Source organism: Mustela lutreola, chromosome 13 (genome assembly GCF_030435805.1).
Source record: "Mustela lutreola isolate mMusLut2 chromosome 13, mMusLut2.pri, whole genome shotgun sequence".
NCBI lineage: Eukaryota > Metazoa > Chordata > Mammalia > Carnivora > Mustelidae > Mustela > Mustela lutreola.
This window is the reverse complement of record NC_081302.1, coordinates 519345-541700: the sequence shown is the minus strand read 5'-3', so window position 1 is coordinate 541700 and position 22356 is coordinate 519345. Positions and strand designations below refer to the sequence as shown.

At 63.2% G+C, this 22356-nt stretch overlaps 1 protein-coding gene across 5 annotated transcripts in view; it reads left to right on the top strand.

Moving 5' to 3' along the window:
* The first annotated feature begins 3951 nt into the window (after nucleotides 1-3951).
* The window catches only part of TFDP1 (transcription factor Dp-1), a 43882-nt gene continuing 25477 nt past the window's right edge, over nucleotides 3952-22356 (top strand). For 2 of the 5 annotated variants that reach the window (XM_059143831.1, XM_059143834.1), the window contains exons 1-3: nucleotides 4044-4144; nucleotides 4687-4759; nucleotides 22081-22147. In XM_059143831.1, coding sequence (XP_058999814.1) covers nucleotides 4748-4759; nucleotides 22081-22147 — 79 coding nt within the window. In that variant the 5' untranslated portion in view covers nucleotides 4044-4144; nucleotides 4687-4747. Of the gene's footprint in view, nucleotides 4145-4686; nucleotides 4760-22080; nucleotides 22148-22356 lie in introns of all 5 variants that reach the window. The other 3 variants (XM_059143832.1, XM_059143833.1, XM_059143835.1) reach the window with 3 other exon arrangements.

Sequence of the window (22356 nt, the reverse complement as noted above, 5' to 3'; positions counted from 1 at the left end):
GCCACTGCCAGAGACGCTTCTCCCAAACTGTCCTGTGTCCAGTCCTCCTGCCCCAGCTGCCCCCACCTGCCTCTCCCTTCCCTGGCCCCACACCCTGGATTGGGGCTCTTGGGTGTGACCCTGCTCTTCCCAACTCCTGCGGATCCTCAGCAGCTTCTAGAACAGCTGTCTGCGGCAAACACTTGATTTGGGAAGCTGCGGTCAGAAGTAACTCCTTACGTGGGGGAAATCGCTCTCGTTAACGACTGGCAGGGGCGGTACTGGCAGGCGCGGAAGCTAGGGCACTGCAGGAAGCCCACCCACCCCAGGCTTCTGTACATGATTCTGACTCTAGAACAGCCATTCCGGTTTCACTGTCTGGTCCCCGAGGCAGTCGGCATGGTGGGGCTGCTGCCTGCCTTCCCTGGCCCCTGTGTGCTGCTTCTGAGCCCAGACCGTCTGCAGATCTGCCCGTCGTGTGTCATGGTCCCCTCTCAGTCCTCGGTGCCGTGTCAGCGCTCAGAGTTTGGGAGAAATGCAGGAAAGGTAAAATTTGCGAGACTAGGGTTTGTCTTCGGATCAAAGAACTCTGTTTCTCCGCGACCTGGGGCAGCAGAGAGGCCGAGATTACTTGTCCAAGGGCATTGGACTTCTCTCGGTGTCCACCTCATTGGAGCAGGTGGGCCGTGAGGTCCCTCTTGGAACCTACAACATCAGCAGACAGGTAGCAGAGAAGGGAGTAGAGGCATTCAGTTGTACATAAAGTCAGGTTTCCCAGAACCCAGGGTGTAGGGCCCAGTGCTGCGTTCCCTCCCCATGACGGAAACCGGATCCTACGGGGGAAGGACACGCTGTGAGGACAACACGGGTATTTCCATGTCACATCGTAGGATTTCGAAGAAAATAGTTTTGTTGTCGTCTTAGCCAGGGCGGCGTGTCCCCCAGGAGAAGGCTTTCAGAAGGGCTGTGGGATGAAATGGCAAAGACTGAGGGGATTTCTTGCATTGCAGAGGCCAGTGCGCAGTGCGGGCAAAGGGCAAGTAAAGAAAAGGGTCTGAACGGTGAACACAGTAAACAGGCTGGTGAGATCAGCTTCGGTCTAGAATTTGTCAGCTCAGAGAAGTGCTTTCCAAAGGGCTGTGGCTTCAGCCTGCAAACGATCGTGCGTCACACAGGTCTCGTAAGAGGCAAGCACAGGGAGCCCAACACGTAAGAGGGTCCAGGACAGGCCCTCTTTCCAAGAAGCTGGACCAGAAATTTTCCAGAATGAATCCTGACCTAAGGAAGAGTAGGGATGTCTCCATGGGTCTAGGAGGCGGGGTGAGGGCTGCAGCACTCCTCTGCCAGCGGGGCTTAGGAGAGGTGACCTCTCTGGAGAGGGCCGGGGGTTCATCCTGAGGCTGAGCAAGCCCACGGACTTACTGATATTTTATGAACCCACAAATAAATGGAACCAAGTTTTCTAAAAATGCCCATGAATTTCAGCAAAGAAAAAGTCCCTTGTACACATCAGGAACATTCTCCTGTAATAACTTTGAGCCCCTGTCCCCACCCGTTTTCCCACGTCTTGATGTCACCATGTTGTGACCCAAGAACGTGGAAAACAGGAAGCCTGGAGACAGGACCAGTGTCTTCAAGGAGGGAACCAAGGGCAAGGGAACTTTAAATAAACACCGAGAATTCCAGTTTTCAAGGGATTAGAACACATTCTGTCTTTAAAGGACAGCTTAATGGGATGGGGGTGGGGATAAGGATTTGTATCACCCCGTGAGACTCAACCGGCAGGGCCACAAGGAGAGGGAGCTTTTGGGAGATGCGGACCTTTCCCGGGAAGATCTAATCACTTTGCTCAAATAAACAGAAGAGTACGGTGGGTGACTGCACAGGGCTGAATGCCAGGCACCGAGATGGGGACAGGCCAACACCCTGAACCCCTGCTGTGCGTGCGGAGTGGGCACTCGAGGCTCAGCCGGGCGAGGGCGCGCAGGCTCGCTGCTCCCCGGGGCCCCATTTCTAATGTCCAGTCTAGCGGCTTCAAGGCAGGGCAGCAGCCAAAGGGATTTGATCTTCAACCAAAAATTTTAGAAATTCTGCTACCTTTTAACACAGAAATGAGGGTTCTGTGGTGTGTTTGATTATAGAATCAAAAAATAAAAATCCCAGCCAACTCTGCCCTTTACCCATGTGAGCCAGAGCTCCTGGAGCCACCGCCAGAGGCCGTAGCCCTCGCGCCTTCCATGGATTTCACCTCAGTGAGGTCTGTGCGACGTTGCTTAAAACCTTCGGGTAGTTTCCCGGTGCGAATGCTGTTGAATTACCAGAACCATTTTATTTTATTTTTTAGATTAGTTTTATTTTATTTATTTATTTGACAGGGAGGTCACAAGGAGGCAGAGGGAGAAGCAGGCTCCCCACTGAGCAAGAAGCCTGATGCGGGACTCGATCCCAGGACCCCAGGACTGTGGCCTGAGTCCCTCAGGTGTCCCGGAGTTTCTGGAATGCTGAGGTCCTGGGGAGGGTTGGGGCTCTGTGCTGTGATCTGCTTCTTCTGGAGAGGCTTGGCGCCCTGTCTGCTTGGGTCCACGGGCTGGGAGTCGGGCTTTCCGCTGCTGCTTGGCGGCGAGGATGCAAACACGGTTTGGAGTAAAGCGAAGCCGTGCAAGGAGAATGGAGCTAGGACAGGGGACTTCTAGAGGGACAACATGAAGGGTGCAGGTTCTGACTCCCCAGGGACCTGCTAAGGTGCCAAGCACTTCACCAGCAGAGAAATAAGACCATTCTGCAGGCAGGAATGTGCAGGATTTTGCTTCTCCCTCATGACCCTCACCGTCCACCTTTCCTTGAGGCTCATTCTGTGCTCATCTGCCCAAAGAAGGTGCATGTTTCCGCCGTCTCCACGAAACCAGTGTGGAGTCCGGTGCTCGCAGTCGGCCGGTTGGCGAAGCAGGAGTGGACGTGAGCCGTGCTGGGGTGTAAGAGAACAGCCGCCCTCACGGTGGAGAGGTCTTGGCTCTGCTCCTCTCGGCACAGAGCCTCGCAGCCCTGAACTCTGGACTCCAGCCCGCCCTCTGCTGGGATCTAGCCTGCGGGGTGGCTCCAGGGAGGAGGCGACTCCGGGCTCGGGGTCCGCCAGGCCCACCCAGTGCCGGGGAGCCAACTGGCTGCCTGATTTCCCTCCTGAGCGCCCCCCGGCAGGAGGAGTCAGGAGTAGGCTGGGTGTAGACAGGCAGCCCGCCGGCCGCAGGTGGACGGGGCCTGCTGCGCTGTGTGCACGCACACCCATCTTCTCTGCTCACCTACCCTTGCGCATGGGCAAACGCGCGCACTGCACAAACCCAGCCTGCCTTTCTGTTTGCACAAGTACACTTGCACACGTGTGTACACACACCACCTCTTCACGTGCGCACACCGGCCTTTCTTCCTCCATGTGTGCACAGCCACACACGCACGCAGCTGGCCTCCAAGTGTGCACACACCTCTGTCCTCTCCTCCAAGGACACGCGCGCCTGCACGTGCACACCGCCAACCCCCTCTCCGCGTAACGGCCTGTGCGCACACGCTCGACCCTCCTGCCGCCCGCACGAACGCACCGCCACGCTCCTGTATGAGCACAGGCTCACACCTGGCCCCTCTCCCTCGCGTACACCCGCGCCCGTGCACTTGCCCCCTACCCCCACGGCCGCACACCTCGGGTCCCTCTCGGAGGTGCACGCACACCGTCACGTACACAGCGTCCTCCCTTGTCCAAGTGTGCGCGCACACCGGCACGTTGCACACCTGTGGCCCCTTCCCAGGGCTGCACCTCCGGCCCCTCTCCAAGTGCGCGCGCACCCCCGCCTCCCGGCGCCAGACTCCGCCTCCGTCCCCGCCCGGCGCGCACGCGCACACGCACCCGCACCCGCGCGCGCGCGCAGCCCATCCCCCTCGGGGCGCGCGGGCCGCACAGGCGGGAGGAGGAGGAGGGAGGCGAAGGCGCGAAAAGGCGCGCAGGCGCGCTGCGGGAGCCGGCCCGCCGCCCACGTCACGTCGCCGCGCCGCGCACGTCACGCCGCCCGACGCCCGCTCGCAGGGTGAGCCCCGCGCGCCGGCGCCTCGCAGGGCAGGGACCCCGGGGCCGAGCGCGCCGCCGGGACCCCGCCCGTGCCCGCGCGCCGGAGCCAGCCAGGTGCGGCGGGCCGGGGTCCCGCGGGGGGCGCGGACGCGCGGGCGCCCGCCCCGGTCCCGCCGCCGTCCCGCCGCGTGTGCGCGCCGGCTCCGCGGCTCCCGCGCCCCGGGCTCCGGGCCCCCCAGTCCGCGCCGCCGTCGGGGGCGCCCCGGGTGGCCGGGCGCGGCGGAGTGGCGGGCGGGCCGGGGCCCGGGGCGCGGGGGGGGGGCCGGGGCGCCGGGGTCGGGCCGAGCGCCGGGTGCAGGGGCCCCGCGGGCGCGGCGCGGGGTGGGGGCGGCGCTGACCTGACTGCCGGTTCCGGCGCGGGAGGCGCGCGCGCGGCGTCGGGGTGACAGGCCCGCGGGGCCGGAAGCCCACCTGTCACGGCGGCGGGGGCGGCGGGGGCGGCCGGCCCTTTGTGTGGGCGGGTGGGCTGTCCCCGCTGGCGGGGCCGGGGGCGCGGGCGGCCACGGGGTCGGCGCGGGGCGGAGGGCCGGGCCCCGGGGCCGCCTGGGCCATCGGGGTTTTCAGTCCTACTCATTTCTTGTTTCCGTCCTCCCCAGAACAGCCCGTTTCTCCTGCGGAGGGCGAGCCCGGACAGCGTCGACGCCGCGGTCTGGTAACATGGCCAAAGATGTACGTGCGGGGTCCGGCCGGCCGTCGCGGCCCTGCCGGCTGCGCCCGCGTGGACGCCGGGGCCGGGGCCGGGGCCGGGGCCGGGGCCGGGGCCGGGGGCTCCCCGCGCGGGGTCGCGGTCGGCCGAGCGCGCAGGGACACGCACCTGCTGGCGCGGAGGCGAAGCGGGCGGGTCGGCGCCACGCACTCCTGGGGCCACGCTTTCCTTTTCCGTTTTCTGTCCCGGGCTTGGAGGAACGAAAGCCGGAGACGACTGAAGCCTGCAGAGCCTGCTTCGGCTCTTCCGTGTTGTCAGCTTTAAGTGCGTTCCCAGCAGCGGGCTTCTGGTCCCAGGGCGGTCTGGGGCTGCGCCCCGCGTTCTGGCTGCGCCGCGGGGCCCGCACGTCGCCGCAGGGCGGCTTAGTACGCGTTGCCCGGAGCTGGACGCGCGTCCGCCCGCGCCGCCCTGCCGGACCAGCGCTCTGCAGAAGGCCGCGCTCAGGGCCTCGCCGGGCTCCCGGGCCTGCGGCGGCCCTGCCGGCCAGCGTGGCGGGCGAGAGCACGCGCTGGCACCCCGCCGGCTGGGGCGTGAGTTCAGGTCAGAGTCGGTGTCCCATGGGAGCTGGCGGCGTGAGCGCGGGCCGCATCTGCGGGTGGCCGGCCCCGCCCCGGTGTGTACCCCCGGGGACGCCCGGCACGGGCCGTGTGCTCAGCGAAGGAGGAGTCTGGGTGCGCGCTCGGGGAGCCGCGCTTGCGGACTTGGTTAACTGCGATCCGGAGGCCCTCTTGGAGCCCGGGGGACCTCCGCCGTCTCCTGCAGCCGGCACGTCCACAGGAGCAGCCTCTGCAGCCTGCAGGGCAGCCTTTGGCGGCCCTCTGGCTGGTGTCCCTGGAGCTGATGGGGGGTGACACACTGGAGGGGTCAGTGGGGTAGCTGGGGCGGAGAAACAGCGCCCGCAGATAGCAGAGGGGAAGGGCCTCTCGGTGCTGAGAGCTGGCACATGGGGTGTGGCTGGAAGCGGGTCTCACTGGGCCTGGTGGACGGGCTGGACTGGGGGGTGTGGTCCAAGGAAGGGCCATAGGCTTTCTCTCTAGCTGGCTAGTTTTGTCAAGCCACGGGGGGTGACGTCTGAATTTGGGCAGGTGACTCTGGCGCCTGCTGTTGGAGGGGAAGAGCCGTAGGTGATTGGGGTGGCGGCGCTCCGGTCTGAGCTAAGTGTAAAAGCAAGCCCGCCAGTCCAGGTGGGAGCCGAGTCTTGGGTTGAAGGGGGTGGGCTCGGACCCCAGCTTTACGGAGCTCTGGGGTCTCTGTGGAAGTCTGGAGAGGACTGGAGTTAGGTTCTGGGGCTCACAGTGAAGAAGGACAAGTTTAGGGGACAGGGACAGGTCAGCCAGGTGGACTTGGTGAGGAGAATACGGGGAGATGGCATGGTAGCTCCCGCCCTGCCGCAGACGCTCAGGGACACCAGCGGTTTTTGGGGCGCTGGACGGCTTGAGCCTGTTGGCTGAGGGTGATGGGGTGGTGGGTGTGGGCGGGCTTAAAGGGCAGGTGCCGCCCGTGAGGGAGAGAAGCAGCCCGCTGGAAAGGGCCTGGGGACGGTCAGCAGGCCGGGGGCAGCGATGGCCGTCCTGACCTGAGTGGGGAGCTGTGGGCCATGCTGTGGCCCTGGGCAGGCACCCAGGTGCACAGACCGCTGCTGTAGGCTAATCCCGAGCTGCGTCCCGGTGGAGGGGCCTGGTGTCGTCTGGGAAGGCAGGAAGAGCTGCACTTTTCACTCCTGTTGTGGTGGGTGTCGGTTTAGGATCGACCCGAGCCGGGCCCGCGGCTCCTCTGTGCCTCGTGTGTGCCTCATTTGTCAGCACGCGGGGACGAGGGGGAAAGGCCCGGTCAAGGCCGGCCGGCGCGTTTTGCTCACGCGTCCATCCTGTCCATCCTTTGCAGTTTGACGAGGGCCCGTGCCCGGCGGAGAGAGCGAGCTGTGCCGTTTGGCTGCTCTCATGAAGCTTGCAGGGGCCGGGGGCCCGGAGCAGTGTGGGTGGGGGGTGCTGGGGGCACAGAGGAGGCCCCAGGTGGGGGTGTTGGGGCATGAGGGGGCTACAGGGGCTGGAGGGGGCAGGGGTACTGGGGAGGCTGGGGTGTGGAAGGGCTCGGGGTTGGGGTGGGGGGGAATGGGGTTTGCCCCAGGGGCAGGAGGGCAAGGGGGGTATCTGGAGGCATGGGGAGGCGGGGCAGGGGAGGCCGAGGGAGGAGGCTCCCGAGGAAGCTGGGCTCTTTCCCCTGGAACGGGGGACAGGAGGAGCGCGCACGTGGGCGTGTGGGGCCTGCAGGAGCCGGCCCTGGCCCAGCTGTTCTGACGCGGACCGCACCTTGAGCTTTCTGTTGCTAACGCACAAATAAATATTTCTGTGTGTTTAAAGGGGTATCTAGACAAAACACTGTCTTTCCTTTGCTTAAAAAAAGCCTTGCATTTTCTAGCAACGCGTGAAAACAAGGCTGGTTCCGTGGCGATTAGTCGTGAGTGTTGCGTCCCGCAAGCGCGTCTCCACCTGGAGGTGTGCGTGACAGGAGTGAGCGGGCTCCCATCGGGGGTCCTGGGGGCAGGACCCCGCCTGCCCCCCCTGCTTCCCTGGCTTGACTCTGGCCTGACCCACAGAGGGCCATGCGGCCTGGGGCAGTGCGTCGGCATGGAGGCCTGCTGCCGCCGTCTCCAGGAAGCTGGCTGGGCCCGAGGGCTGAGTGGGCTGTAGGCCTTTGACCTTGGATTGCAGGGATTGTGTTGGTATAAGCGGGCAACGAAAAATGCAGACGGTAAAAATCCAAATTCTGTATTTGTAGCTGCTGTGGGGAGGGGGGAGCGGCACAGAACGGTGCGGGAACGTGAGACCCCAGTGCGGTCACTCCCAGAGGTGGCCGTGAGCAGCGGTTTGGGGCTCACTTCCAGAATGCAACAGGAGAGGGATCCGGGGCCGGAGTGCCTTGGCTGTAGAGGTGACCACGCAGGGACGGCGTTCCCTCCTGCGGTCCGTGGAGGCCGACACCTGGGGCTCAGTGCGGCCAGCAGGGCACTGCCTCGGGGCCTCCCACCAGCGCCTACGTGGGAGCCCCTGGCTCAGCCCTCCACGGATGAACGCCGTGGGCCGTGTTTCTGCAGGTCCACGGAGAGAGTCGGCTGTGCGAGGCACACGGCGGCGACGTTTCAGTTGCCACCCTCGGACTGTGTGGGTCTCCGCTCCCACAGCCATGGACCTGTCCCTCCGCCGGGGGGTCTCATCACCCCGAGAGGTGAAAAATGTAGATCATGTAGTGATTGATGAAGCTAGGTATCGGAATTTCGTTTTGTGCCAGCCAAGGCTCTCCTGGACACAGATCACCATTGGGAAGGCTCGCCGGGCTGAGGTGACGGTCACATTTTCAGACTGACAAGGGCTCTAGACGCGAACGTGGCCTTCAGAGAAAATACAGGAATTGCAGGTGCTTGGACATGCTCATGTGTTAGAAGTTGCCCTTGGGAGATGTCGGAAGGGGAAGGCCGCTGACACCGTCGTGTGCCTGGACGCACACCGTGTGTGTGCCCGTGTGCTGTGTGGGCTGTGCGGCCCCAGAGGGGGCCGCGGATGTTCTCAAGGTCACAGGCAGAGCCCAGACTCCTTGTGAGCCGCTAGAACGTCCGTGTGCTTGTCCTCGTGCAGTGCTGCAAAGATTCGTAAAGAAGAGGGAGGTAGCCGATGTCTGTAAGATTAGGGAGGTGCTGCTGCGGGGGGTGTTGGGCGGTGGCATTGGCGCTTCCTGGGGTCGGCCCTGCCCCTGCAGGCTGCCGGCGTGCGAGCCCGAGGGCCCCCTGCCTGCGGGGAGCCCGGTCGGGCCGAGGGCAGTGCGGTGGCAGCTGCTGGAAGAGGGTGTCTGGGTCCCTCTGCAGATGTGTGGCCTCCGTTTCAAAAGCTGGTCTGTGACTCCACATTGTTTCCTGCGAGTTTACGGAAAATTCTCTGAACGGTGTCGAGAGCTGGAGGCTGAGGAAGAAGGCGTCCGATCTAAGCTTCGGAGAGATGGCGGCATGAGGCCTGCTTTGATACCACGAGGCGACTAATGAGCTTACCTAAAAATACACGTACCGAGAATCATTTTTCAGACCCAGACCTCGAGGCTGAAACGGGCTGAAGCAGTAACCGGCGGTTTCCTTGGGTCTCGGCTGGAGCGAGCTGTGGGATCCGACGCCGACTTGCGCAGCCGTGGTGTCACGTTGGATGTGGAGAGGCCGTCCGTGTGCGCACGCAGGTTACCAAGTGAGGGGGGCTGTGGTGGCGGGCTCACTCTTGCCCGGGCTTCTCAGGGTTCAGAATTCGGGGTGCGCTGGGGAAACTCTGGGATGGGGTCCCAGGCAGGAAGCTCAGCTCGACTGAGAGATCAGCGTGGAACATCTCGCCGTCGCGCAGTGTTGGACGGATGAGTTCCTGGGTAAAAGGGCTCTCACAGACTCAGCTCTGTGCTCTCGGTGGCCGACAGTTGGGTAATGGGCCCGCAGCGTTTGTGCCCGGCCTGGCTGGTGGTGTGACTTTTGGGGACACCTTCGTCACAGACCACAGAGCCACCTTTCTGAAAAGCTCTTCTCTTTAAGCGTTTAAAACGCCCTACCAGTCTTCAGTGGAGCAGTCGGGAAGCTCTCGTTCGGGATCCGGACCTGGCTTCTCCTGCACTCAGCTTCGAGGCGTCTGTGAGGAGAGCCTAGGTGCCCGGGAAGCACTGGCGGGAGAGCAGGTGTTGCTGGGGGCCGGTCGCCTGCGCCGTGGGGTGTTGCTGGGGGCCGGTCGCCTGCGCCGTGGGGTGTTGGCGCTGCTGAGTTAGCGGTGGGACCCCCCAGGCACCTTCTGGCTCAGTGTCGTGTGACATGCCAGGGAGCTGCATGTGCTGCCCGCCCAGACGCCATGCTGAGGTGCCCGAGGTCCCCCGTTCCTGTGCTTCTGAGCAGCTCTCAACCTTGCACCGACCTGTGATGACATCCGGCACGAAATCCCGGACACATGCACTTGCACGCGACACAGCGGACACGTGTGTGCACACGCCGTCTCTGAGACGCTGTCCGGTGACTTCAGAACGACCGTGTGGGTCGTGCGTGCTTTCGACAGGCTGTAGCAGAGAGCGCATCGGCACCCATTTGGGTTGAAATTCAGTTTAAAAGCCCAGAAAACTTGCTCCTTTGGGTAGATAAAATTTTAAATTATTTTGTTTCCGTTTGCATTTCTCGACAGAGAAGTTGCGTATTTTCTCCTGCGCGTCTCTCTGCGTGTTCTATGATCGTTTTCCCAAGTCTGTGTCCTGTCCAGTTGCGTCCCCTCGTTACGAATTGAGGCTGTTAAACCTTTGTTCATCGTTGCACGGTGGAACGTGACCATGAGGTTTGCCTCCGTCATTCTGGCAGGAGTGTGGCTCTACAACCGTTTCGTTGTGGGTCTATGGGAAATGGACCTTGGATTCGTACCCTGAATTTTTAGGGTCAGTACAGGTGGTTCAGGTGGTTTAAACGTCTGTGCTGTTTGGTGGGTTTGTTTATGTAGCTTATCTTCCCTCAGAGCGATGTTCGGGACCCTCTGAGGCCCGCGTGCGGGGCGGCGGCCGGTGTTCCGGTAACTTCTGAGCGTGAGGGTGGCCCGTCGGGCTCGCGCAGCCCTGCGCGGCATCTTCCTGTTCGGAAGGATTCCCGGCGTGGATTCCGCCTCGAACAGGTCTTCTGTTCCTCTTTATTTGCTTTTCCAAAAAATGAGGATTTGAGTGACCATGTCTTATCCCTCCTGTGTCGACAGAACTAAGTCCTAGTCAGAGGCAGGGAGGGTGAGGAGGGGCTGTGTATGTCGGAGTCCAACCTGCCAGTCTGTCCCGGGGCTGAGCGGGGGTCCGGTGTGAAGTCCCGCCCGGCTGCTGTGCCGCGCACCTCACGGTTAGCCCAGGCCGTGCAGGAGGCACTTGTCTGGGGGTCGTCAGCGCTCCTGCAGCCTTCTTTCTTCTCTCTCTCTCTCTCTCTTTCTTTCTTTTCAAAGATTTTGTTTATTTATCTGGCAGACAGAGATCACAAGCAGGCAGAGAGAGGGGGAAGCAGGCTCCCCGCGGAGCAGAGAGCCCGATGCGGGGCTCGATCCCAGGACCCTGGGATCATGACCTGAGCCGAAGGCAGCGGCTCTAACCTGCTGAGCCGCCCAGACGCCCAACCCCTTTCTTTTTGAAAATTGAGTGATGAGATACAACAGAAAAGACGAACGTTTGCCTTAACGTTGCGTGAATAAGGAGGCTCGCCGTAGGCTGGCTGTGGGTTACGAGCTGTCCCGTCCTTGTTTTAGGGTGCCCCGATGTGCCCTCCCCCAGCACCAGCACCAGCTGAGGCCGGAGGGAAGTCACAAAATTAAACAATGTCATGGGGTTTTGCAACTGCAGGGAGCTTTGAAACCGGGCTTGTAGACGCAGGTGCTGGAGCGCTTCCCAGCCGGAAGTGGGGGCTCTCGGGGGCACCTTCCTCCCCTGCACGCACCTCTTCCTTCGCTGACAGATGGGACAGTTGCCCCATACGGAGCTGCAGGGCCGCATGTCGCTTTGGGGGCAGGAGGGGTGAGGAGGTGGTTAGGGTGCCGGTCAGTGTGTCTGAGGCCTGAGGCGCTGACCTCGCGCGTCCTGGGTGGTTGCAGCGACGCCGTGGCTAGAAGCTGTGCTCGTGCTGTGCCGTGGCGCACCCCTTCCCGTTGGGGGGAAAGGCCCCGCCTGGGCCCGGGAAGCCCCTGGAGGTGGTAAAGGACCGGTCCTCGCTCACACTCCTGGCCTCGAAGACTGGCATTTTGTTGAAAGGGACGTTGGGGGTCTTTCTGACAGGGAGAGGGTGCCCTGCAGTGACTTTCCCAGGAGAGAGGTCAGAGTAGCGTGTTCTTCAGTTTGCTGGTAATGTGCAGAAATGTCTCCTGCCCTGGTCTTACTTCCAGGGAAGCCTGTGGGCCTGGACCCCACCGCCCTGTTCTCGAAGCCACGGGCCATGGGCATGTCCTGGAAATGAAGTCTGTGTCCGGCCGGAGGCAGGGTTCCGAGTGGACCCTCCCTGCGGCTCCGAGTCCGGCTGTCCCTGTTGCTCAGTCCTCTCTAGGCTTGGTGACTTGTCGGTAGAATGAAGGTGACAAGCGTCCTGTCGCTTCCTCTCGGGGCAGCGAAGGTCAAAGGGCCAGGCCCAGCTCGTGTCGCGCCCAGCCTGGCAGCACTCGGATGGGCTCTGAGAGCAAGACCTGTGTGTGGCTTTGAAGGGCTCGGGAGCTCACGCAGGCCCGGGCCTCGTCGACACGCTTCGTGGCTGAGAGCGGTTGGTCTCACCGGAGCTCTGGGGGAGGACCCCAGTCCTAGTGAGCGGCTCGGGCCTTGTTAGGGCCGGAGCTTGGGAACCGGGTTGGGTTGCAGGGGGCGTCAGGCTCTTGGAGAAGGGACATAGGGGATGCTGCTTTGCTGTCGGGATCCTAGGGTGCCCAGGTGCCCCAGATGCGTCGTAGTCCTGTTCCTTCCCTCACCCGCGTCTCCCAGCAGACAGCTCTCTGCCCTGACTGCAGTTCGGCCACACTGTGTAGGAGGTGAGCAGCGGGAGCCCCTCCTGGGTGGATGGAGCCTCGGACCCCTGGGGCGCCCCCTTTAGGGGTTGAGGCTGGGGCACGACTGTCAGGAGGGTCGCTATGGGGCAGTTGGGGAGCGTGGACTTTGGTTAAGGAGAAAAGCGCTCAGTGTGGCCGTCTGGTGGGTTCAGCCTTTGTTGTTATAAAGAAGGTGGACTCCTGCTCTTCTGGGGAATGACTTGCCGGTCACATCCCAGCTGCTGCTGCGCGTCCCCCTAGGAGTCGCTGTGTTCCCCGGGAGCACTCCCCCTCCCCCTCCCTAGGTGTGCTGCCTCCGAGCTGATCGGCTGTGGAAACACCAGAAAGCCTGGTGGAGGCAAATACTCTCACGTTGTTGTGGACCGTGCTATATTTTCTTCCAGGCAGGTTTGCATTTCTGCGTGCTCTAGAATGAATTGGACATTTTTTTAAAAAAAGATTTTATTTATTTACTTGACAGACAGAGATCACAAGTAGACAGAGACACAGGCAGAGAGAGGAGGAAGCAGGCTCCCCGCTGAGCAGAGAGCCCGATGCGGGACTCGATCCCAGGACCCTGAGATCATGACCTGAGCCGAAGGCAGAGGCTTAACCCACTGAGCCCCCCAGGCGCCCCATGAATGGGACATTGTTTTGGCAAAAAAGGCAAAGGGTAAAGTGCAGAGTGCAGTCAAGTGGGGGACAGACGGTGCTGTGGTTCCGGCTGCGTCTGCCTGGGAAGGGCTGTGGCTCTGGGGAGCGAGAGGCGCACCCAAGGAGGCGCACAGACCTCGGGTTCTGGCGGCAGTTGGAGGCCGTGCTGCCTGTGCTTTCCGCGGCGGGCTGGGGGTAGTGGTGTCATGAGTCTGGTGAGGTCGGGCCCAGTTTTGTGGGGAGAGTGGGGCAGAGGTGAGATGGAGACGCTCCCAGGAGCCCCGGGCTGCGGGCGTCTCTGTGTCGGGAGACCCCGCGCGTCATGGACTGCCGTGAAGCAGGACGCTGGAGCGTGGCCGAGGCTGGGGCTGGTTTTGCTGGCCGGGCGGGTGCGGACGCAGGCGCAGCCGTGCCTTGTTTGTCGGCTGCCGGTGGCGTGGGCCCTGGCGGAGAACCCAGGTCTCACCCGAATTTCAGAAACGCTGGCGGCGGTGCGCGCCCTCACTCTGCGCCATGCCACGCCCGCTGCTCCCCTTACCCCTGACTTGCTGGGGTTTGCGGATTTACTCCTGTTCCCGGGCTGCTCCTTCCGGACGGGCTGGAGACTCTCTCCCGAGGACGCTGGTTTCTCACGGCTGCTCTCTGGAGTGTGCTCTGGGCACAGGCCTGTGTGTCTTCTCCAGACCAGCCCTTCGGCTCTCCAGCCAGCACTGCCCTGCCTGTGGCTCAGGGCCAGCTCTCCGTGACCTTCCATCTTGCTCTCTCCGGTCTGCAGATGTGGGCCTCTGCTCCGTTGATGCTTGCCGCCATCTTGGTTGCTTTTCCCTGGTCGCCCCTCCAGTCCCGACCCCCGACCCGTGACCTCTAGCCTGCATCCTGACCCGTCCCGCGTCGTCACTAATTTCGTCATCCTTGGGACCCCGTATCCTTTGTCCAGCCTCTGCTTTACCCGGTCACGAAACAGCGTCTCAGGACGAATTCAGAAGAGGTCACAGAGCCGACTGCCGACAGTCAGTCCAGGGTGACTCTCCTGGTGATGTGTGGGACGCGGTCTGAGGCTTAGGCCCCAGTGTGTGTGTTTGAACATGCGCGTCCCCAGCGGCTTTCCGTGAACAGACTCCCACGTTCTGGTTCCCTGCTCTTGCATGCCGCGACTTCTGGGTTCACGGGTGTCTGTGGACGTATATAACTGAAGATCCAGTCCCATGGGACATTTGAGACGTGTGCAGGTGTGGAGAGAACATGGTGCGGACCCTGCACCCACCCGCGTCCCAGGTAGCGCTGCTCACAGCGGCTGGTCCGTGCTTCTCCGCCCGCAGGGGATCGTGAAGCCGGTGGCAGATGCCGCGTGCTTCCACGCAGCATTCTCATCCATGTCTCCCGGGATGACAGATGACGGTTTGTTAGTATTGTCGGACAGCGGGTGTCCTGTCGGGACGTGTCCTCACGCATTTGGTCCTGCTGATGGGCCTCTGGGCTGCTTGCAGAGCTTCCTTGGGGCTGTGCCTGCCTCCGTGGGCTGGGAGTGCAGGCAGGGGCAGTGGCTCGTGGTGTGTGCTTTGGGCCGGGCTCCATGTGAGCCCACTGCTGGGCACGGCGCTGCCACTTGTCTCCACTGGACGCTTTGTCCGCTCGGGGCCTGTTCTTTATGTCATGGGCCTTCGCTTTCCAGCGACTTTTTTGCATAACGTGCCACGTCTGATTGCTTTGGGAAGTCCCTGCGGTGCCTTCTCTGCTAGGACGGAGCCTGCTCGGGCGGGTAAGGCAGGGAGGCACCGGTGCGGAGTCGAGGCCGTGGGCCCTGGCGCGTCCGCATGCTCCGCTGTTCTTGGCGCGTCTCGCCCAGCTGCCGGGGTTGTTGTTACTAAGGTGGCGTCACCCCTCGGCCACCCCTGGGCTGGCTCTCCCTCCGGGACCCGGGGTGGCCAGATGGTCCCTGTGGGCAGGACCGTGTCTGAGCTCCCTCACCTGGTCCAGGGCGGGATCCGTTCCCTTCTGGGCTGCTGGTTGGAGACTGCCCTCAGTTCCTGGCTTGTGGGCCCTTTCTGGGGTGGCTGATGTCCCTGGGGGCAGGGAACAGCCGGGAGGGGCGTGGGGAGCTGATGGAGCGAAGTGCACACGCACACGCGCGCGCACACACACACACACACACACACACACACACACGGGGCGAGAGACTTGCCAGCAGGACCGGCTCCTGCAGCCGAAGCCTTTGCAGGTCTCGTCACCAGGTGTGGCCCCACTCAAGAGGGGGATTGGGCAGGGCCACGCAGCTCGGAGCCCGGTGGCTCCGTCCCACGCTGGATGCAAGAAGGACCCCATGGGTGTCTGCGGGACCCGGCCTGTCCTCGACGCTGGTTGTGCCAGAAGCCCTGGTCCTGTTTGCTCTGCAGCCGAGGGTCGGTCTGTGTGGGACCCTGGGGAGAGTGGGGCGGCCCCGCGGAGGGTCCTTCGCCGTACCTCCGCTCTGCCCCTGCGCACGTCCGTCCTAGGGCTGGTGGTGTTGAGGGTCGTCTTGCATTCTGCAGTGTGATTTGTGGTGTGGACGTTTCCGCTCAGTGACGTGCCGTGCACCCCTCGGGGAGGTTGGGCGGCCTCTGCGGGGCGCAGCGTGCTTCTGTCGTGGGATCGCTCCTGGGTGCTCCGTGTCTCTTGCTGTGTGAGAGGCCTCCCCTGCCGTCTCTTACACCAGCTCACTGCTGGTACGAGCAGTGCCGTGGGTACGTTTTCTTGTTCTCCGTCATCCCCTCGGCCACCAGCAGCTCCTGTGCGCTCCCTGCTCCCTCGGGCTGCGCATGGCTCTCACCGAGCACTGCATGTGCTGGTCCAGGGAGGCCTCTGGAAGGAGGAGAGTTGGGCCAGGTCTGCAGAGGAGGGGGGACCCTGTCTCGGCCCTCGTGGGTTCTTACTGGGCGTCTGGACAGCGGCACTTGCCGACGCTCTGTGTTGAGCGTTTGTAAGGAGGAGGCTGTGCACGTTTTTCTCTCTGTGCTTTCCCAGGTCTCCGCGTGCCCGTGACGCCGTTGGAGACCTCGACTTTTCGTCCTCGTGTTGGCCCCGTCTTGGTGTTTTTGTGCTTCTGTCTTGGAATTACGTCTGCATTTCAGTTGGCAAACTGCCCGGCCCGCTGCCTCTTCTGGGGAGTAAACTTCTGCCGGAGGAGGCTTGCCATGTGCTCCAGACCTGCTGTGGCTGCCTGGGTGCCGCTCAGTACTCCCCAGCACGCCCCCGCCCCGGCCGGCATCCGCCTCCCAGGGCTTCTGTTCCAGTGGGCACGGGGCAGCAGGAAGTAACCGGTGCGGGAGTCAAAGCGCGCAGGGAGGTGGTGGGAAGCATGGGGCTGTCTCTGCCGAGGGGCCCGCCCTTGATCCCACGGGCGCCCGAGGAAGTCTGTGTTGGCGAGGTTGTTCCAGAGAGAGGGCGGAGAGGAGCAGGGATCCAGGGCGGGCGGCCTGTGGATGAGGCTGGAGCTCGGTTCTGCTGAGCCAGCTAAAGCTCTCCAGCGCTGTTTCCCCATGCAGCCTGGTGCTTTGGTGCCGTGAGCGGGGTCCTCGGGCCACTGCGAGAGCAGAGCGGCCTGTCGTGTCCCCATGTGGTCCAGACACGACAGGACAGACCATGTCTGTGGGGTTGCTGAGGCGCGCCGAGCCCAACGAGTGCTTCTGTCTCTGGTTTACGTGTGAAACCAGAGTTAGTGTTTCAGTGTTTTGTTACTGGAGGGTAAGAAAAGTTTGCACCTTAAGTTAAAGCTCTTGAGGAAAAATATGGCCCGTGTGCTTATCTTAAAATTGGCCGCAATTTCAGGAATAGCTTTTAAAAAACAGAACACGTCCTGCATTTCTGTGTTTGTCGGGTGCGTTCAGGTCTTGCCTCTGGGCAGAGGATGGGAGGCCAGTGGGCGGTGTGGCCGGGCCAGTGGGCGGTGTGGCCGGGCCAGTGGGCGGTGTGGCCGGGCCCCTTCCCGGGCCCTCGTCCATGGCTGTGTAACTGAGGCTCCGCCGTATTGGCTGACTAACCCCGTGACAACGGGTTCGTGTTGGAGCATCACGGAGGTCCTGGGGGCCGAGGGCGTGGCAGGGGCTTGGGGCTCTGGTGGGGGGAGCTGCACACCTGGGCGTGGCACATCTGGGCCCCCTCTGGCTGGGTCCTGCGGGTCCTGCGGGTCCTGCGGCAGGAAGGCGGCGTGTTCCTCCTCCCACAGAGACAGGAGGCAGGCCTGAGACCCCAGAGTGGTGAAGAAGGAACTCCGTGCGCGGCACCTTTTCCACGCCCCACTGTACACTCCGCACAGACGGCAGGTTCCTGACTTTGTCAGGTGTGATTGGCGCCCCCAGTCCACGCGTCCTCGGGAAGGGAGTTCTGCCACGTGCACCCCTCGTGGTCCCGGTCGTCGCTGGTGGGCCGCTCTTCAGGCTGCTCTGACGACCCCTCACAGGGACCACCTTGCGCTGGCCTTCCGTGTGGAGCCCCGGTGGCCCTGTGCCGTGGTGAGGGAGGTGGGCTTGCACTGCTCTCATCCTGCATGTGGGGACTAGCCCGGGTCCGCCCCCCACCCCCGCAGGAGAGCCTGGGGTGGGCGTCTGGGGAGGGAGCCGAGTGCGGCACGAGGCAGCCGGCTGCCCCATGGGGGACAGCTGTGGGGGGTCAGCACCTGAGCAGGGCACGAGGCAGCCGGCTGCCCCATGGGGGACAGCTGTGGGGGGTCAGCACCTGAGCAGGGGGTCTCATAGCTCAGGCACAGACAGATCCACAGCGGGGAGCTCTTCCCGGGAAAGGCGATAGTGATTTCCTGCTGTCCTCGGTCGGGTCTTGCCACCCCTTACCACGGTGAGCCCCCTGAGGTCTCTCCGATGTTCAGTGTCCTGTGAAGGGGGTGGTGTTTTAGAAAAGCACCGTCAGGGGAGAACTGAGCCCGGGACTGGGAGGGAGAATGGGGGTTCTGGGTGATGCCGGCTGAGTCAGTCTGTGTGGTTCAGACAGACCCGCTTCTCTCCGGGACTTCACGCTGGCTACACGCTGCTGCCGAGCGATGCCCCCTGCCCCCATGTCCATGGTGTTGGCTGCCACCCGGGAGGGACTGGCTCTGGGGGCCGTGCACCTGCGGACTAGGTGGACACACAGCTTGCAGCAGGCAGGTGTGTCCCCGAGTTGCTCATCAAGCCCAGGTGTGATTTCCGTTGTCTTCAGGAGCCCGGTGGGGCCCGGTCGCTGGCTTGTGCTGTGAGTGTGTCGGCATTCGGGCGGGGTGAACCGGTGCCGGCCCCTGTTCAGGCCACCCGTACGTGGAGGCTGGTGGACCTCCAGAGGCTGTCCGGCTCTGGTGTCACTGGCTGCCAGGCCGTTGCTGGCTGGGCCGTCGGTGCGATCCAGCCCTGCCAGGCGCCATGGGGCCTACTCGCTCCTCCTGGACGGTCTTTGTCTGAGGTCGGGAGGCTTGGAGGTGTCCTTTCGGTCACGACGGTTCATCTCTGGTAATTGGCAGTTAGTCACGTGTCACTAGGACACGTGGGTCAAATCTGCGTTTGCTTCAAAAGTGCGTGCAGTGACTTCCCAGTTGGTGAAAAGTAGTACTTTCTCTTATGATCTAGAGAAAAATCATTGACCACTGTGCTCTGTTGTCGTGAAACAGAGGCCTCAGAGCTCAGGTTAAAATCACAGCATTTCTTCTCCCGCACGGTGTCTGTGGCCCGGTTGGGGTGGCCGGGTCACAGGGAGACGCCGCCCAGATCGACGGCAGCCAGAAGGCATGTGCCCGGATCGCTGGTCTCCGCAGTAGCACCCCCCGCCCGCCCCCCCCGCCCCGCGCCTCGTCACCTCTGCTCACCTCCCCACCAGCCTCCCTCTCTGCTCCCACTCCAGCCCCCCGGGGAGGAAAGGGCTGCTGGGTGCCACGGAACCCTCCGGGTCCTAGAGCCCGGCCTCCCGCCCCAGCTGGAGCACCTGGGGCCCGGGGGCTCCTGCGTCTGTGACAAGGTGGCCGTCCTGCCGGCGGCCTTGTAGGCTTTCTGCACTGTGTTCTCCGTCTCCCCCTGAGCAAGAGCATTGGCAGTCGTCTCTCTGTTTCCCGAGTTCGCCAGCGAGAAGCAGTCTTGTACCTCCTGTGATTCTGACGTGTCGTGACACGAGCGTTTCTGTGCCTGGGAGACTTGCTGTCGGGTCAGCTGGCCACTGTCCCAAGTTTGGGCAGTGCAGGCGTCCGCAGGAACCAGTGGCCAGCCCGTGGTCTTCTTCCTGGGTCTTTTTGACTGTGCTGTCGGTCTTGGCTTGGGCACAAGGCAGGTGCATGTTGACTGAACCAGCAGCTCTCTGGGAAGTGGATCCCATGGAGGCGGCATAGTTCTGGAAACGGCCCTGGGTCCCTGGGTCCGTAGCGCCCAGGCTGGGTCGCAGTTGGCAGCTGCCAGTGTCTGGCCCATGGGCTGCTGGCCTGGCAGGGAACGGCAGCCCCGCCAGTCAGGGCCTGCCCGGCCCTGTGTCTGGATGCACTGTGGGACAGGCCTGCTCTGGGTAGGGCCACCGTGCATCCCGGGGCTCTCGCTGGGCCCTGTGTGCTGCATGCGTGGTGGGGGGCTCTGCGAATGTGGCTCCCCTCTTGCAGGAGTGCTGGCGGGTGCAGGAGACAGAATGGGTCTTACTGGGCACGAGTGAGCCGCGTTCACACTGGGCTTTTTCTGGCGTCGGCGAGCAGACTCGATGCTCGCTGGTTGGACCTGTCTCTCGTCCAGGGCTTGGGGGGCTCCCTTCATCCTGTTGGCTCTGCCAGCATCTTCCTTTCTGTCCTGGTCCCTGTGTTCTCCAGTGACTCCTCAGCTCTGTCACTGAGACGGGCAGGAGGGACTGGCCTCTTCATCCGTTCCCAGACTTCGCCAGAAAGGGCCGTGCCGGTCTGTTCCTGGCCCGGGCTGCCCATTGGATGCCTTCTGTAGGCAGGGAGGACGGGCTGCGTTGACGGATAGTGTGAGTGGACTGGGTGTCCCCTGGGGGAGCTGGGGCTCCCCAAATTGGTTCCTGATTTGGGTTGTGAGGCGTAGGTTGCCAGGGTGGTGCCACTGCTGTGCCAACCGTGATCGCCATCTCTGGGGAGGGGGATGGCCGCGCGCTTGGCCTTCCTATGAGCGGCCAGGGCTGCCGTGCTCATGACTGCCGCACCGAAGCAGGACGTCTGGTGGCAGCAGGTCGGGGCACACGCCGGGTCCTGCCGGTCCCACTGAGGCAGAGCCACGTGGGCAGTGATGGGCCCTGTTCTCCTCGGGCCTTTGTGGTTCTTGTCTCCGTTTGCTCTGGTGTGGACAAGGAGGTCAGGGCCACTGTCTATGGGATGGAGCGCCCTTGGGGCCGTGGGCAGAAGGAGCTGGCAGCGCCAGGGATCTGCAAGGAGCCTGGGGCCGTCTGACAGGCGCTGCTGTCAGCGTGGGGGGCTGAGGCCCTCCCCTGCCTCGGCTAGCTCCTTGCTCTGTGGCCTTTGGTGTCCTGTGGCTCTGGGGTCCTTGGAGCCTGTTTCCTGGGACCAGCCTGGTGCTGCTCCCCCAGCAAGAAGAAAGGTCCTCTTCACCTGCCTCCCGGTCGGTGACCACCCAGTCCAGCCGGGCCTCGGAGTGGGTCCTCCTCGCGGGCCTGCACTGGGCTCCCTCCGTTTCTGTTGGAAGCTGGGGTTCGGGAGAGTCCGGGAAACGTGGCCTGTGTGGTGTTGCCAGGTTCTGAGACCGTGCAGTGGGCCTCTCCCTGTGCGGGCCCGACTTCTGTCTCCGGTGAATTCAGCGGGTAGGACGTGTGCTCTGGTTTTTGGTGTCGATTGTGCATTTTGGGTGCGTTTGGTTTGTTCACTGTGCGCCCAGTGGAGATGGTCAGCCTGTGCCTGGGCTGCCGCAGGCCCAAGGTGGGTGGTCCCCTGTGCCAGGCCCTGGCGAGCTTGTCGCTGCCGCAGGTGCACTTGGGAGTTGGCCCTCTGGAGGGCCTGGCCTGGGTTGTCCCTCTGGGGACTGCGTTTGCTCAGGGTGGGGGGCCGTGGGGCTTCCTGGACAAGCAGGATGGTGCTGGGAGCTGTCACATCCCCCCACAGGCTGGCCTGTGCCCACACAGACACGTGATATGCTCTGGGTGTGTTTGAGGTGACGGTGGACTCAGGCCCCGGACATCTGGGCGTTCTTGGGGGGTTCTCCTGCCGGACCAGGAGCGGTTAGAGGCCTGGGCAGGAGGGAGCTTGTCTGCCAGGCTTGGCTGACCTTTGTTGTGGTTCGTGTGTGTGTGTTTATGCACATGCGTGTGCACATGTGGGTGTCGTACCTGCGTCTGTGTGGACGTGTGTGTGCATGTGGGTATGGGGCATGAATGAGAGGAGGCTTGGTTTTCTAGGACCCCCCCAGGCCCTGTGCCGGCTCAGGGTGGCGTGCAGATGCCCTTGGCTGGTGCCTGGTGAGGGGGGCGAGCTCGGGACCTGGGCCACCTACAGGGGAGCGTGCCCACGACTGCCTCCTTCCATGGGGAGCCGAGGTGAACGAAAGCAGGAGGCAAGGCAGCAGTCGTTCCTCGACTGGACACGACCTCTGGTAGCGTCCTAGAGGGCCCTGCAGGCCTTTTCTGTGCCTTTGCGCACTGTGCGCTGTGACGTTCCTCCCGGTGCCCCCGTGCCTCGTGCTATGCGGATGTCCTGCTTACGAGGTGGGGGCCCCGCATGACAGGCATGTCCCACGGTGCCGCCGTGCCCACGCTCCTGCCGCGCCCGGGGCGCCGGGGGACCCTCTTCCCAAGTCCCGCTACTAGGCTGCTCTCAGGGTGGGCAGATGAATTTCCATGTCCACCGCGCTGTGCGCTCGCCGGGCTCAGGCGGGCCATGGAATGCGCACACGGACTTCCTCTGCGGAAGCTGTTTCCGTCACGCGTGCCGGCCGAGCTGTGGAGGCGGACGTCGCCGAACGCCTTTTCTCCGCTGAGGGTCCGGCCGGAGAGCTCGGCGGCGGGAGGCCCTGTGCTCCCTGCATGGTGTCCTGTCCTTGTTTGCGTAAGGGTGACCGTTGTGTCTTTACTCTGTGACTTGCAGCCCCTCCGGCGGGCGGCTTGTCACTCTCTCGGACGCGCATTGACTGTCCCTGTTGCTTTCACAGGCCGCTCTAATTGAAGCCAACGGGGAACTCAAGGTCTTCATAGACCAGAACCTTAGTCCTGGAAAAGGTAAGGTGTCTCTTTCTGAATACCCTTCTGTTGATACAGTGTTCCGTTTGCTGGATCTGCGGGTTTCTCTGGTGTGAGAGGCCCGGTCAGCGGTGGGGGCCCTGCTGCAGGCGGGCTCGGCCCGGGGCCCCGGCAGAAGGGGCGGCGCGCTGTTTGGAGCTCAGCCGGACGCGCCACCTGCGGGCCTACGGCGGCGGTGGAGCTCGTCT